The sequence below is a fragment of the Trifolium pratense genome, linkage group LG7, assembly GCF_020283565.1.
Source record: "Trifolium pratense cultivar HEN17-A07 linkage group LG7, ARS_RC_1.1, whole genome shotgun sequence".
In the NCBI taxonomy this organism is placed as follows: Eukaryota; Viridiplantae; Streptophyta; class Magnoliopsida; order Fabales; family Fabaceae; genus Trifolium; species Trifolium pratense.
This window is the reverse complement of record NC_060065.1, coordinates 8516100-8533532: the sequence shown is the minus strand read 5'-3', so window position 1 is coordinate 8533532 and position 17433 is coordinate 8516100. Positions and strand designations below refer to the sequence as shown.

Sequence of the window (17433 nt, the reverse complement as noted above, 5' to 3'; positions counted from 1 at the left end):
CACTATACTTTCTCTCTCTTCTTTGTATCCCTTGTTCTCTTGCTGACTTAGGCATCGGAGCACCTGCAGGTACAAACCCCCCTTCGGTGTGGAAGCTTGCTCAACGGACCGGCCTCAACCTTTCTGATCAACATGTTAGATCATTAAGAAAGATAAGGTTTCTTGGTATGTGTGTTTTTTCCAAATTGTTCCTTATAATAAGGACCGGAGGGAGTATATTTTTTAAAAAATACGGTGAAAATAAGACATATAAATAGTGTATTTTGCTTATAAAATGGGAGGGAGGTAGTAATAAGGTGAGGTGAATAATATTCCAAGTTGGAGTCTGGGGGGCATCAATGGGCACCGTTGCAACAATTCAAAATGTGGAATGCACATGGGAAGGGTCATTTTCGTGATTATCCACCAAAGCATCAAACGTGGCAACAAACGACTGGAACAACAAGAGCCAAACGATGTCTTTTTCCTCCGTGAATTCCCCATTTCAATTCCCACAATCACCATTATTACCATTCATGCCACTCCGTCTTCTTAACTAACACCACACTCTCTCCACCGTCACACTCAAACTTCCCGTTTTCCGATCCCTCTCACTCTCTCCTCACGCGCCTTTCACACTCACCTTACCCACGCGATTTCATTTTCTAGAACAACCCGTTTCGTTTCTCTCTTTCTAACAATGTCGTTTCGTTCATGCTCCTAGCGTTTTGCTTTTTGCTCCCAGATTTCAACTCTGCAATAAATTTTCAACTACTTTCTTTGTTTGTAGAGTTCATGGAGCATTCAGTGTAGTGATAAACGGTTATTGATTTAGTTAATTTAGTTAAAGAGAAACTGAGTTGAGTTTTTTAGTTTAGGGTTTTTTTTAGGGATTTAGGGTTTGTATTTTTTGAATTTTGGGGATGAATCGTAGCTTAAGAGCTCAGGAATCTCAAATGCAAGCTGCTTTGAAGCAGAGGGAGCAGCAATTTGGGGGTTTGACTGGTTCTGTCACGACGGAGAAGGATGACGAGCTTGCATTGTTTCTTGAGATGAGGAAGCGGGAGAAGGAACGGAATGATCTTCTGCTTCATACTTCCGAGGAGTTTGATTCTGGTTTAGGTATAGATTTATGCTCAAAATGTTTCTATTTTTGGAGCTGTGTGTTTTGGGTTTTTGTTGATTTTCTTCGTTGCAGTGTTTTTCGTGATTAGTTAGTTGTTGACTAATCCTTGTTTGGATTAACAGTTTGGTTAAGCTATAAGCGATTTATATAAAAAAAAATGAAATAAGTCAAACTGTTTTCACTTTTCATATAAGCTGTTTTCATAAATTTTCTCCAAACAGTCTCACAGTGTTTATGTCCGTATATAAGATCAAATAAGTTATCCAAGCAGTTACTAAGATTAATTAGCGTGTCAACTTGTTTTTGTAAACTTCCCATGTATGTGGTTTGAAATTTTAAGAATTGGATGAAGAGTTGCAACTTTGCAAGATGATTGAGTTATTTGGACAATGCAGTTTTATGAATATGTCTTTCTAATTTTGGCAGAATTTCTCTTTGTCACATCTCACATGGTATCTTTCATGATTGCAGGGTCAAATCCGGGCACTTCTCCCTTATTTAACCTTTCATCCTCTATGCCAACGGCTCCTCTGCGGAAGAGTGGTGCTGATGAATTTCTCAATTCGGAAAATAATAAAAATGACTATGACTGGTATGTTGTACCTCGCAATTGCCATAATCCATATATTTTGTTCATCATGTTTATCTTCATAGTGTGTTTATTAGACCCATGATTGATGGAGATTTTGTGCTTTTGGTTGGACATACCATTATTGACTTATAGGTTATGGTTCCTAGAGCGTTTTCTCATGTAAAAGTCATGGTTTGGTTGATGGCAGTAGATGTTTATTGAACACTGAAGTTGTCTTATGAAATAAAGCATTCCTTTCTCTATTTCCATATTAAACTGGTCAATGTTTCATATATCAGCAAAGAACGTGCAACATGCGTACTTAAAATTAAAATATTACGTATCTGACAATAATTTAGTTTTCTTTGTCTGCCTACTATTTGTGTGACTGTTCTTCAAATTGGTGCTTAGCATGGTTAATGTTTTTCAGGCTTCTAACTCCTCCCGGTACTCCTCTTTTTCCTTCTTTGGAAATGGAAACTCGGAAGACTGTTATGAGTCAGCTTGGTACTCCAACTGCACGTCCCACTGCATTGAAATCCAGAGTAAGCATTTTCAATGAAGCTTTCATGTTTTCGGGTCATATCAATTGTTTTGTTGTCATCGGCTGATGCACACTTTCATGTCTAGTTTTAAATCTCTAATGAAATTGTAATTCTCCTGGTTTTTAGAAAATTTCTTTTGTTAGATAACATTACTGTCATGCAGCGTGCATCGTGAAATTGGTTTTGATAAGTGATTTGCGTATTAAGTCCCTTTCAGTCCTTACTCCTTAACAATACTAATTTTGTTGGACTGCTTGAAATGAACTTCAAATCATATTGCTTGTATTACAGTTCATTTGCCATAACTTATTTTAATTGCCTGTTTATTTATTGAAGCATCATGTTACATTTATTTCGTATCGAGAATAAGAGATTCATAGGTATCATTGAGTAAAGACCATTCTTGGTTTTTAAATTTTAATGCCGATAAAATTGATGGTGCTCTTTATCATCATTGGGTAAAGATTCATTTGTATCCTGTTGGCGCTTTGCTGATTTTTTTTTTTTGATATAGCAAATTGTATTAACTGATTCATATAGCTGATCTCACCTCATCTAGTCAGAATTCAATTGGTTATTGTTATTGTTAGAAATTAATTTTCTTCAAATTGTTTTCTTGTGGTTATAGTTGTCAAATCATCAATCTGATCCTGCTGGGAGGACTAGCTTGGCATCTAGACAGCAAACTTCCTCCCCTGTGTTGAGCTCTTCAAGTGGCGGAACTCGGAGGCCCTCATCATCAGGGGGTCCCGGATCACGACCTGCAACTCCTACTGGACGTTCTTCATTGACCACAACTTCAAAATCATCAAGATCTTCAACACCTACTCGGAATTCAATACCTTCGACTAGGACCACAATGTCCACAGTGGCTGCATCCAAGACCACAATGTCCACAACCAAGCCCACTATGGTTTCTACCACTAAGCCTTCGACTTCTGCCACAAAGACCACCGTCCCTGCTGCAAAACCAGCAACTCAGTCAAGATCCACTACACCGTTGTCAAGATCTACAGCAAGATCTTCAACACCAACTAGCAGACCTACTTTACCTCCTTCCAGGTCCACATCAAGAGCATCTACTCCAACTCGGCGACCATCTACACCATCAAATGAGCTAAATATATCTTCTTCTTCAGTTAAGATTTCTTCAGGCCCCAAGCCAGCTACTGTGACGTCAAGGCAGCCAACTCCTGTGAAAGCAAGGCAACCAACTCCTGTGAAAGCAAGGCAGCCAACTCCTGTGACAGCAAGGCAACAAACTCCAGTGACCACTAGACAGCAAGCTCCAGTGACCTCGAGACAACCGCAAGTACCATCACGTGGCACATCACCAACAGTGAAGTCAAGACCATGGAAGCCATCTGAGATGCCAGGGTTTTCACTTGATGCTCCACCTAATTTGAGGACAACGCTACCTGATAGGCCACTGTCAGCGAGCAGGGGTAGGCCTGGAGCTCCCACTTCTCGGTCTTCATCGGTTGAGCCTGCTTCTAGTGGAAGACCTAAGCGACAATCATGCTCTCCTTCAAGAGGACGGGCTCCCAATGGCACTGCTCATATAAGTGGAAATTCAATGCCTGCAGTTAGCCGTGGACGCTCCAAAGTGAACGACAATGTTAGTCCTGGTATGATGGGCACAAAAATGGTTGAGAGGGTTATAAACATGCGAAAACTAGCACCACCAATGATGGATAACAAAAACTCTCCTCGTAGTAATCTGTCTGGGAAGTCATCTTCGTCTCCAGATAGCACAGGGTTTGGAAGAACTCTCTCAAAGAAGTCCTTGGATATGGCTATTAGGCATATGGTACACCTATTTTCTACACTCATTTCTTTATTAGATTAAAAAAAAACTTATGCCATACCTGCGTAGAAGTCATCGCTGTTCTTTATATAAAAATGTCTGGAATCCCATATTCACTTTACTTTTTTGGATGCATGATGTCTTAAGAATGACAGAATTTAGACTATGAACTATTACTCCCTCTGTCTCATTATAAGTATCGTGCTTAAAATATTTCTTTCTCAAATTATTTGTCACTTTAGAGTAGTACAACTTTTATTTTACTTTAAAATTCAATACATAATCATTTTCTTAAGAAGTGTTTTGGCTAAAATGACACTTAATGAGTCGGATGGAGTACCTAGTATAACTTAATGATTTTATTATTATTGAATTAACTTAAATTGGTTAGAACTGATTAAATCCTATAACACTTTTCTAATCATTTTTGGTTGTTTCTTTCTGAGCAGGATATAAGGAGAACTATTCCAGGCAATTTACGACCATTGATGACAAATATTCCGGCATCTTCTATGTATAGCGTGAGGTCTGGATCTCATCAGCGTGGCCGAACAATTAGTGTATCAGACTCTCCTCACGCCACCAGCAGTAATGCTAGTTCTGAAATGAGTGTAAACCAAAATGGTATTTGTTTAGATAGTAGCGAGATAGATGATGAAATTGGCAGTGAGAGATGTGTTCAATCTCCTGCCAGTGTACGGGGTAGGTAAACTTTTCAAACTTTGGGAATCCCTGCATATATATTTGAATAGCACCGATGTATCCTGGATTTCAGCCATAGTAGATTTGCATATGGAGCTAACAATGCCTGTACTGATTGATGTAAAGCTTGATGTAACCTCATGTAAGATGGTGTCTTCTGATTTTAGGTAGATCGGATGTATGGTGTAATGGTCATGCTCATTTTTTGAAACAAGCCGAGGTTTATCCTCTATTATTCAGAAACCTTAACCATATTTATCATCTATCAGTGCAACTCTGCTTGGCAAAAAACTCCCCAAGACTCTGCATTAGGCATCAATAAAAGTTTTTCTTTTTTGAAAAAGAATTTTAGAGCTTTATAAGGTACTCAACATTAATTAAATGTCTTTAATGATACTTGTTTATGGTATTGGTTATGGGTTTTGCTAACAAGTAACAAGTGCTCTTGGAGCACTTTGAGGATTCCCGTATAAAAAAATTATTTATTCAAAAATTAAATATATATAAATTTTTTACTATTGTTTTCATTTTTGTTTTTTTAACTAGTGTTTAAGGACACCGGTTAACATGGCCTATTTTTTATTTTCATTTTATAAAACTTTACTATTTAAAGTTTTTAAATAGTCTAGAAGACACTCATCAGTATTTCCTCAATTTACTGTCATTAAGTCCTAATACTTGTTTTAAAATAAGTGTCACTTTAATAAAAAAATAATTTGTTTTAAAATAAATGTCATTTATATTTTTTGAGGTAGAACTATTGTTTTATTTTAAATTGTATATAAATAGTAAATAAAGTTAGTTTAGTAAAAAAAAGTGCATGCTGTTTGCCAACATCATGTTTTTTTATTTTTTAAAATGGAAGAAGTATTATTTTGTGATAACTTTTGATTTCACATTGAGATGTGAATATATATATATATATATTTTATGGAAATAATGTGAAATATTTTAGATGGAGAATAAATAAGAAAAATGTATCCTCAAATTTTAGGACTCAAATTTAGGACACAAGTTTGTGAGTTTCAGGTGAATATTTGTCACTTTATTAAAAAATAAAATAAAATATTCTTTTTGATTGCATGTCGGCGAACTCCTATCATACAACTATATGCAATAAGTATGTCAATGAATTGAATCAACTTGAAAATGGTTCAAAATTCAATTCAATAATTATTGCATTGAACTCATAGTGATTCTTGTTGTTCTAAGTGTTCCAGCAAAGGGGTTTTTCCGCTCTTGAGTTTGATTTTTAAAAGAGTTTTAAAAGTCTACCTCTTGATAACCCAACAATGGTATTAGAGCATCGGTTCCGATTAAATCATTATATTCAAATCGGATTGATATATGTATATATATATATGTTGATCTTCGTGAAAAGCATTCTGGTTTTGTTCTATGTATATGTGATATATACTTGAATGATAATTACTGGTTTTATGCTTCAATGGTTGGAGCAGATGAAATTTGATTTGAAAACCAATATATATAATTTTATTATTATTAGATTCAAAAACTATTACGCAATAATTTAAAGGTGTTTTGAATCATGGCTTGATTTTGCTTTCACTTTTAATTTGAAGAAGCAACATGTTAACGATATTTTAATCCCTACGTGTGTTTATTTGAATTGGTTTTGATTCATATGAATTTACTTATGTTACTGTGTGTGAGCAATAAATGTATTTTATGAATCGGTTTCCATTTAGCACTTGTTATATATGTGATATATAATATATGTTGTGATACTTGTGAAATTAATTGTTTTTAATCCAAGAGGTCCTATTTTACAAGAAGCCACATGAAATTAGCATGAGAAGTTATCCTGTGTCCATGATGCCAAATGAAAAATTGTTTTAATTTTTGTTTCTTAAAACTCTGTGATGTGCAGTAACCTTCTCATGATAATTAATCTACCACATGATTCAAAAGGGTTTTGAGTCTTGTTCATGTTTGAAATACGATTTATGAAACACGGTTTTGCAAATCTTAAGTTATGTACAATTTTACTCGTTTGATTCAGTTCAACACTTAAAAAGAATTTGCAAATCTTTCTGAATCTCACACTTAAGAATCTCTCTCCAAATTCACTATTCATGATCCAGTTCAACACTTACAATCTCACAATCTCTATTCATGACTTCTTCTTTTTCATTTTTTGACCCCTCTTCACGATCTCATGCTTTTATTTGTTGTTGGTGTTGTTGTTTATCCTCCAAACCCCCCTCCGATCAAACTCATGTTCAGTCAAAGTCGCTTCAAGATTCTATCTACCCTTATCAGTTATACACTCTTGAAGCTTCATCTTATGCAGTGTTTGGATAACTCAAACTATTAGCTTTTTCTATGTGGTGAGACTTGGCTTATATTAGAGATGAGTGTATTAGCAGTTGAGGTAGTTATATTTGTTATATTAGTTATCCTTCTTATGTTCTTCATTTTCATATTGACTTATTCGTCAAATTTTATATTGAAAACGTTGTTTGTTTGTTTGTTATTCAGCTTTGAATCAATTGTAAACCAGAATTTCCAAGCTCAACAGTTTAAAAAGATAACAACAATAATATTGTAATTATTCAACATCGATAAACCAAAACTATTAGAAGGTAAACACTAAACCCAAAGCTACATCTGACATTTTCGAACAAACAAAAGAGATATTGCACGATCAAGAGTTTCACTGCATATAACTATATTCTTATATCTTATGAAAGGTGTTTCCCCCAACACAAGCAACTATGTATTATTAGTTTAGAATTTACTAAATGGTAATCGACTACATCGACTACTTCGTATATCAAATGATTGGACTTGCAGGTATCACAGATTTTACTTGTCGACAAAAGCAGACTCGGCCAAGTCAATGGAACGAGCAAGACCAGCAGCTTTGTTTTGACACTCTTGGTGCTCGTCAGCAGGGTCACTGTCAGCAACTATACCAGCACCAGCTTGAAGGTAAGCAATCCATTCCTGGCGGATGTTGAGGTCTTTGTACGAGTACATTGTGTCGTACCTAGTTCCAGTTGGAAATACTATTGTCCTCAAAGCTAGTGCAATGTCCATGTCGCCGTTGAAACATATGTATCCAAATCCTCCGCTGTAAGGTCCACGCCTCGCCACCTCCAATTCATCGATTAACTGCATGGCTCTCACCTGCATCCACAAATTGACAGGATAATATGTATCACGGTCACTGTAAAAGCTATACGGATTATAGGAACAGGTTGCAGAAGAACCGTAGTAGGACATAAAATTAAACGAACAGGCTTTTCGGATTTGTAAAGAATTGTATTTTGACTAAAAGGAGTGAAAGAAATTATGAACCTTCGGTGCTCCGCTGACAGTTCCAACAGGCAAGGCAGCACGAAGGGCATCCCAGCAGGTCAAATGGTCTTGCAGTTCTCCCGTAACCTTTATTATATGTAATTACAATGTTACCATTTGCATAACAAACTATAATAGACTAGTTTTAAAATATTAGTTAACACTTCACAAGAAAAGATTCTCACCGTTGAACTAATGTGCATCACATGCGAATATCGTTCAACATTCATAAGCTTCTCAACCTTAACAGAACCATTTTTTGAGACCTGTAAACAGAACTTTTGTTACCATAACCATCGCAAATTGAAGTACATAATACAAATAATTCAAATAGCTTTGTCTGCATTATGATATAAAACCGTATGAGAATGAGATCAAGGCAATGTTTGAAATTATAAATATTGTCATATAACAAATAGGAGCATCCATTAAAGCGAAAACATATAACAAACCTTTCCAACATCATTGCGCCCCAAATCAACCAGCATTACATGCTCTGCACATTGCTTTTCATCTTTCAAGAGCTTCGCTGATAACCGTTCATCTTCTTCTACCGTGTTGCCCCTTCTAGATGTCCCAGCCAATGGACGATTCACAATCTTCTTCTGTTCACGACAAGATCATGATAACCATTCACTTTAGAATAAATAGTAGAATACTTTAATAAACCTGATACTTTCTTTTTTCATTAAGATTTGCAATAAAGTCTAAACATTCAAGTAAAAAACATACGTTCTTTATACGCGCAAGAATCTCTGGACTTGAAGCAACCAGAATACATCCCCTAGCCTGTTCAGAAAAGATATAATCATATCAGCAGATGAAAAATATGAACCACAACTTTCCCAAGTGAAGTATTTTTATGTGTGGCACAGTCAAACCTGCAAATAAGTCATATATGGACTTGGATTCACAACTCTTAAAGCTCTATAAACTTCAAATGGATCAGCGAAGGTTCTTCGTTCAAATCTTTGACTTAATACAATCTGGAAAATATCTCCAGCTTTAATATGTTCTTTTGCCTGAAGGACCGCCTCCTTATATGCTTCAGCTGTCATGTTTGATTCCTTCAAAGGAGCACCAAAATGGCGAGTTTCCAAATCCACGGCGCCAGGAGCCAGCCTCGGGCTATGAAATGACACTTTTAATTATTTTTTATTCAAAAGCAATCACATCATTAGAGAGAGCAACATTCAACAGATAACTTACGGTTTGTTGTCTTGTAATTTGGCCACTAATTTTTTTAATCGTGTTTTTCCATCCTCGTAAGCATTCTCAGCTGATGAATATTGGTCAGTCCTCACCCAAAGAATCACATACGCTTTCTGTTCGGCAGAGAACAAGTAAGAAACCGAATTAACAATGAAGTATTGAAGTTATGAATGAGGTCTTCATGTCGTATCTTGAGCCGCAAAAAAGCTTATTGAATATCCAATGGATTACATGCAATAGTCATTTGATTATATCTATCCGTTAAGTGACCTTTATATCATTATATGTCCAAAGATGTAAAAAAAATAGGTGTTTATATGAACCCTGATTTAAAATGCTTTGTAATAAAGCATTTGAATCATGTTCTTCTAAAAAGACGAGCGTAAACTGCAGTGCAAATTAGAAATTCTGAACTACGCATCAACATCACAAACAAGATATTAATAGTTGATATAGAATTTGTGCATATAAAAAACAGGCACCTTCTCAACATGATCAAACACAATCACAGTCTCATAAAGGCCCAGATGGATGTCTGCGAGGTTCCTGTCATCCTTTGGGGCATCTGAAAATGGTAGCTTTTTCTTTTCCACATAACGAACTGTGTCATAAGAGAAATAACCTGCCCAACCACCTAGAACACCAGCTTAAATTAATTAATGTTCTGTAGTAGATCATATAATTAGACGAGAACAAAAAATATGTCGACATTACTTTCTCACACGAGCGCATGCGCGCACACAAGAAGTCACATAATGACAAATGGTGTATTAATAATCTAAAGCGTAGAGGCACACCTTGTGCTGAGGTGACTATTTTTCGTTAATATATATCTCATTTTAGCTTCTTCAAAAAAAATAATCTAAAGCGTAGACTGCAATTTCGTTTAGTTTTCATGTATTATAGTTGCACTTGCTGAAACCGAAGAAGGTGGCGGTTTCAAAATGATCAATATAAGTTGAAAAAAATTGAACATGCTCCATATATATATTTTCAACTTAAAATATCCTAACCATTACGATTATCAGTTACCACAAAGTTATTAATCAAGCCGCAATCATGCGTCATACATCAGCCAGCATCCATCAAATAAAGATTGATCCAGTCTCATTAATACACATACAATTATGTCTGTCTGAATATTTATTAATTGAATCATAATTTGACATGAACCCATCTTGGTACACGTTTTACTATGATCATAGAGCTCTTACCACAGAATGCATCTGGAAGTTCATCACTAAGACATGGTCTCCAATCCTGTGAGATTTTTCTTGGAATCTCCATAGGATCATCAACAATCTCCTCAGTTAATTGACCAGATTCATGGTCCATTACTGTAACCTTATTCTCTTTTGCAACAATTTCAATTGTTGGTTGAGCTCCTACAACACTGTAACGCCCCTGCAAATCAATCCAATCCCAGATTTCAAAAACACACACACCAAACAGCCCTAAAATTCAAAATGATGAAACTATGAAAGCAAAGCATACTCACCACATTAGAACCTTGAAAATTAGGCTCAGCAGACTCAAAAAGAAAGCTTGGAGCTTCCCGGTCATCTTGGTTAACCAAACTCCGGTAAGCAAGAACAGGAGTAAGTTGATCAGAGAATATGCACTGATGGAGAGGAATCAAGTTTCCATCTTTTGTTGCTTCTATAAACTTTCTTCTTGCATCGACTTCCTCAACTGCAAAAGCAATACATGCGTATTCAAAGACCCGAAGGGTGTTCAAGAGGAGCGACCGCATAGGGCACAATATTTTTTTAAAATTTTGTGTGCGTATGTCTGCGCACACATGTGTGCGTGTGTGTGTGTGTGTGTGTGTGTGTTCGTGTGTGTTAAGTTATTTGAAGAATTAAAATTTATCAGAGGTTCTAACAATCGAATCTATTTGGTGTGAACTTTTCAATAATGATATGATCTTTAACTTCTTTTTACAAATTATCTATTTATGATTATATGACTAAAAAAAAAATGGGGGGGCCAAATTTATAACTCCATAGGCACCCAAAATCTCGGAGACGGCCGGTTCAAAGATTCCATCTTTTCTCTCTCTCTCTCTCTCTCTCTCTTTTTTTTTTTTAATGAAAAACTGAAATTATTGAGAAGTGAAAGTGCATCTTTCACATTGAGTTCGACAAAATCATGTTGGCACAAACATTTAGTCGAAGCTCCGAAGCATAACTGCTTCCAAAATCACACCGTGATTCTACCATACTCACCATCAATCCAAACATGCACAAATTTACAAAAGCAAGAGCCTAAAATCTCAAAATTAACTGAACACTCTTCCATTTAACCAAAATCAATCAGATACATCAACTTGCATCCAGTTTTACAACATTCATTTTCATCATTGAAAAAAATTAAATAAAAGAACTTAACACTTCCAAATACTAGCTCAAATGGGTTTATTCAAAACATACCAAAGATTAAAACTTTAAGCTCAATACATCAAAATACAAATACCCATTTTCATTCTACCAATAAATTCATTGGAAAAAAAGTGAAAAAAGTGAAAGAAAAAAAAACAAACATTCACTCACCAATGGATGTAGTTGGAACTGAAGAACACCTCAGTGTAACACAAGGGAGTGAACGGCTACCACTGCCACCCATTGAAACACCGGTGAACATCGCCGGACGGCTGCCGGAAGGAACCATAAGTCGATTAGAAAACGGTAGGGATTGCATTGTAGACAATGATTTTACAGAAATGGGAGAAATAGGAAGAGTAGTAGCAGAAGACATCATCGTTTTTTGTAAAATGAAACTGAAACTGAAACTGAAATTGTTTGTTTGTTTGCTAATAATGTTTGAAGAAGTTATTCATGCAACATTACAGAAAGAATGAATGAGAATAAATAGGTAGAGTATGTTCGGTGATGTTACAACGAGGTGTCAAGTTCCAATGTACCTGTAAAATTTAAAACTGTCTTTAGTACATTTGAACCTTCCTTGTTGATTTTTTGGGTGATGATGTCTGAATTTCTGAATTTAGAAAAAGAAAATTATTTATTTTCTATATTCATAAATAGGCAAAAAAATTACATTTTGAAAAAATTGAGTACTCTTTCTTAATCAAATTTAGGATTACATTGTTTTTAGAACTTTTGGTTGAATTTTTACAGGCTTTTTATTTTACCTTTTATATTTTATTTTTTTTAGAAAAAAAACAAAATGTGAAATCTTTTTCATATCTATATTTCCCCATTTGCTTAGCTGACCCGAACAACATGAAAGTGGAGTCAACGAATTTATAATATACGTTTGACCATAATTATAAGGAATATATATGTATATTGAATAATTATGTAATTGGCTTTATTAGATAAGAATATCATATACATCTGCCTCAGATATAGTATTAGTTATTCAATATGTTTAAAAAGTAAAATTTTTGCTTATAATTATGGTCAGAGTAGTACTATTTGCTGCACTTATATTGTTGGGGATGCTGAAAAGTAAGAACTGAGATGTGAGATCATTTAATTAAGAAAGATTGTGCAACTTCTTCGGAGTATAATTGACGTTTTTTTCTCTATGATAAATATATTAGAATCAATACACAGACAAATAAAAATAAAATGACTCGGACATTTATTAGAAGAAAAAAAATGTTAACATGTGTCCGCCTTAACAGCATTTGTTAAAGAAACAAATGTAAAAACAAGTTCTTAGAAATTGTGCCTCCAATATTTTATACATTAAAATTTTTACATCATTAAATCAAATCTTATATATTACTAACTACCTTAACATTTAGCCGTATAACATCTCTAATAAGGATATCTTAATGAGTTTTATAGAAAGATGAATCTGTTAATTATTTTTCCTCTTCACCGAAGGAACTTGACGTGATAAAATGAGTATCATAAATATTCTTAGTTATTTAAGTATGAAACTAGTATTGCCGAAGGCGGCTTGCACACATGTGCGAGGTATGCGACGGCATCGGGCCTCAGCTCAAAATTTTGAGGTCATATAATATTACTTATATATTATTTATATCTATAAAATATCAGATGTATATTAATAGATTAATTTTTAAGCCCTAAACTAATAGTTATATATTATTAATGTTCATATAATATCATATGAGTATCAATAGATTAGTTATTTATACTCGTAAATATAGTTTTAGTCCATTTTAATCTTTGCATAAAATTTAAACTTAGATTAGGAGGTTCCTTTTTGACGTTATATACAACGATAATTATTTTGTATTTCTTATCCCATTTAATTTAATGCAATTGGTTTAATATTGATAATTTATATGTTTACAAGAATAAAAACGATTTTTTTTTTATATTATACGCAATTTAAATCGACAATTTTTTAATATTTTTTTATATTAAGGGACCACTTTTATATTTTGCACAGAGCCTTCTAAAACCCGGAGACGCCGCTGAGTATTGCATCCCGTGTTAGAAATTTGTCTAATTGATGTTTACATATTTAACAAAGAGTTTAATTGTTGTGCACTGTCGGTGTAAAGATTCTTTACACATACATTCAATGATATGTTGTCACATCATTTAAGGAATGGGACACATTATGTGTTTTTAAATACCATACATGATGTGTCAGTATATTATTGGATGTATGTGTAAAATAACTTTACACTGACGGTGCATATAAATTAAATTCTTTAACAAATATTGTGTTATTTATATATTGTTATTCTTTATTTTGATTTTTTTTTTTTTTACAATCTAAATTTTTAGGGGATGTAAACTGAATCGCTGGTTCCTCCGATTTTCAAATTTTGCAATATAGCAGTTTCAAACCCAATTTAGATCGAACAGAGACCCCATTCAACTGGTCAGACCGGCTAGTTCAGTCTGATTTCACTACCTTTATATGAAATTCATTTAATTGTTTTGTTTTGACAAATTTAACAAATATTGTGTTGTTTATAAACTATTATTATTATTATTATTATTATATTTTATATTAAACAAATATTTTAGAAGTGGAGAATTTATGGTTTGAATTTTTGTCCAGCACAGTTTACTTTTGCTCATAAAAATAGAAATATCTATTACTTTTAAGGTTAGGCTGTCCACCCTCGATGAGAAGGGGGAGGAAGATGCTCTCTCTGAGGCGGAGTTAGCCGAGCTTCATGGGGTTTCGTATGATATTCATTCGCTGTCCAAGCTGCATGCCAGCATTAGTTGGCAACAATCTCGGTCGTTGTGGCTCAAGGAAGGGGACGCCAATTCCAAGTACTTTCATGCGATTCTGGCAAGTCGTCGTCGCAGGAATGCTTTGTCTATTATTCAGGTTGGTGGTGTTACGTTGGAGGGGGTGACTCCTATTAGGCAGGCGGTGTTTTCGCATTTTGAGTCTCACTTTAAGGCTCCTAATGTGGAGAGGCCGGGGGTTGACAACCTTCAATTTAAGCGATTGAACCAGGTGGAGATTGGAGGTTTAATTAAACCCTTTACGGAGGATGAGGTGAAACAAGCTGTGTGGGACTGTGATAGTTATAAAAGCCCGGGTCCTGACGGAATAAATTTCGGTTTCATCAAAGATTTTTGGGCCGAGTTGCGAGGCGACGTTATGCGTTATCTTTCTGACTTTCATCGAAATGGCAGGTTGACTAAAGGTATCAATGCCACTTTCATCGCTTTGATTCCCAAAACAGATAGCCCTCAAAGGTTAAATGACTTTCGGCCTATTTCACTTGTGGGAAGCCTTTATAAAATTCTGGCGAAGGTCTTAGCTAATAGGTTGCGGCAGGTAATTGGCAGTGTAATCTCCGAGTCCCAGACTGCGTTTGTGAAGAACAGACAAATCCTTGATGGTATTCTAATTGCAAACGAGATAGTGGATGAGGCGCGTAAGTCTTCAAAGGATCTGATGTTGTTCAAGGTTGATTTCGAGAAAGCTTATGACTCGGTGGATTGGGGGTATCTAGATGACGTCATGGGGAGAATGTCGTTTCCAACTTTGTGGAGAAAGTGGATTCGTGAGTGTGTTTGCACGGCTACAGCTTCTGTGTTAGTTAATGGTAGTCCGACAGATGAATTCCCTCTTCGGCGAGGTCTTCGGCAGGGTGATCCGCTTTCTCCTTTCCTTTTAGCGGCTGAGGGTCTTAATGTTCTTATGGAAGCGATGGTAGCTCGGAATTTGTTTACGGGATATAGTGTTGGTGGTCAGGAGTCGATAGTGGTGTCGCATCTCCAGTTTGCTGACGATACCCTCTTGATGGGAGTTAAAAGTTGGGCAAATGTTCGGGCTCTTCGAGCTGTTTTAGTGCTTTTTGAGACTATGTCGGGTTTGAAAGTGAATTTTCATAAGAGCATGTTGGTTGGTGTTAATATTCCTGATTCCTGGCTAGACGAAGCTGCGTCTGTCCTGTGCTGTAAAGTGGGAAAGATTCCTTTCCTTTACTTGGGTCTTCAGATTGGGGGTGATCCGCGGCGTTTGGTGTTCTGGGAACCAGTGTTGTCTCGCATAAAGAATCGATTGTCCGGGTGGAAAAGTCGCTTCTTGTCGTTTGGTGGTCGTCTGGTTCTGTTAAAGTCTGTCTTAACCTCTTTACCTGTCTATGCGCTTTCTTTCTTCAAAGCTCCCTCAGGTATCATTTCCTCTATTGAATCTCTTTTCATTAATTTTTTTTGGGGGGGGGGGGGGGGGGTGTGAGGATTCTAGGAAAATCTCTTGGGTTAGTTGGAAAGCCATTTGTTTGCGTAAGGAGTTTGGAGGTTTGGGGGTTAGACAGTTGCGTGAGTTTAACCTAGCGTTACTGGGTAAGTGGTGTTGGAGGATGTTGGTGGACAGAGAGGGTTTGTGGTTTAGAGTTTTGGTAGCTCGGTATGGGTTGGAGGGTGGTAGACTTTGTGAGGGAGGTAGGCGAGGTTCAGTATGGTGGAGGGAGATAGTGCGTATTAGGGAAGGTGAGGGTGAGTTAGGTGGGAGTTGGTTTTGGGAGCATGTTTCGAGGAGGGTAGGGGACGGTTCAGATACCCTTTTTTGGACCGATCCTTGGTTGGATGGGATCTCGTTGAAGGAACGATTTGGGCGCCTTTTCGCATTGGCTGAGACCAAATCTCGTTCGGTCGCAGAGATGTTTGCTTTAGGTTGGGGGGCAGATGGAGGGGCGTGGGTGTGGCGGAGGAGTTTGAGGGCGTGGGAGGAGGAGATGTTGGGGGAGTGTCAGTCTTTACTTCTTGACATTTCTTTGCAGGATCAGACTTTGGATAGGTGGCAGTGGCGTCCAGATCCTGATACAGGTTATACTGTCGGGGGAGTTTATCAGATTCTGACTCATCAGACCTCAGTTACGGTGCATGATGCGGAAAACCTTTTATGGCATCCCCAGGTTCCGTTGAAGGTTTCTATCTTTGCGTGGCGCTTATTGCGGGACAGGTTGCCCACGAGAGCAAATCTGGCCATTCGTGGTGTTTTGTCTTCTACTGCTGATACCTGTGTTTTTGGTTGTGGAGTGGCTGAGTCGGCCTACCATTTATTTTCGTCATGTAGCATTGCTGGATCTCTTTGGGACTTAGTTTGTGCATGGGTTGGCATTCCTCCGGTGACTTTTACTACTTTACGTGACCATTTTGTCCAGTTTACAGTTTCCGCAGGTGTATCTCGAGCGTGGCGATCCTTTCTGCAGCTTCTTTGGCTAGTTTGTGTTTGGGTGATATGGACAGAGAGAAATCATCGCCTGTTCAAAGGCTCAATAGACACACCTCATCTTTTGTTGGACAAGATCAAGCTTTTCTCCTTTAGGTGGTTGAAGCCGACGAATATCACGTTAGTTTCAAACTACCATAGCTGGTGGTCTAGTCCTTTGTTATGTTTGGGCCTTGTATGATTTGTCTGTGCTTGTATTTGCATTTCCTTGACTTTAGTGTAAACTTTTGTAGTCTACCTTGGTACGTCTTGTGCTGGGAAGACTGTTTGTGTTAATATATTCCATTTTGGCTTCTTCAAAAAAAAAGAAATATCTATTACTTTGAAGTTTGAACTATAAAAGCGCAAATACAAAATTATAAACATATATTAATATTTACATATAAAATAAATACATTTTAATCTTATTGGGGTAGATAAAATAGTAAGGACCGGACATAATAGTACAGTACAGAACAAGATAATACAGGACATGACAGAACTGTACCGGAGAGATATAAGACGATAATATTTT

General features: G+C 36.3%; 2 protein-coding genes across 2 annotated transcripts; one reads left to right on the top strand and one right to left on the bottom strand.

Annotated features, from left to right (window-relative positions):
- Positions 1-247: 247 nt before the first annotated feature.
- Positions 248-4991, top strand: LOC123894757 (mucin-5AC). Its single transcript, XM_045944826.1, has 5 exons — positions 248-1101; positions 1577-1697; positions 2107-2221; positions 2850-4031; positions 4478-4991. The coding sequence occupies exons 1-5, from the start codon at positions 903-905 to the stop codon at positions 4736-4738; spliced, it is 1878 nt and encodes a 625-aa protein (XP_045800782.1). The 5' UTR covers positions 248-902; the 3' UTR covers positions 4739-4991.
- Positions 4992-7217: 2226 nt separating this feature from the next.
- LOC123894756 (anthranilate synthase alpha subunit 1, chloroplastic-like) lies at positions 7218-12225 on the bottom strand. Its single transcript, XM_045944825.1, has 11 exons — positions 11819-12225; positions 10765-10958; positions 10481-10670; positions 9749-9900; positions 9264-9379; positions 8936-9182; positions 8787-8843; positions 8507-8659; positions 8240-8320; positions 8055-8141; positions 7218-7883 (listed from the first exon to the last, which is right to left on the bottom strand). Exons 1-11 carry the CDS (start codon positions 12024-12026, stop codon positions 7560-7562), a joined length of 1809 nt encoding a protein of 602 aa, XP_045800781.1. The 5' UTR covers positions 12027-12225; the 3' UTR covers positions 7218-7559.
- Positions 12226-17433: the final 5208 nt, after the last annotated feature.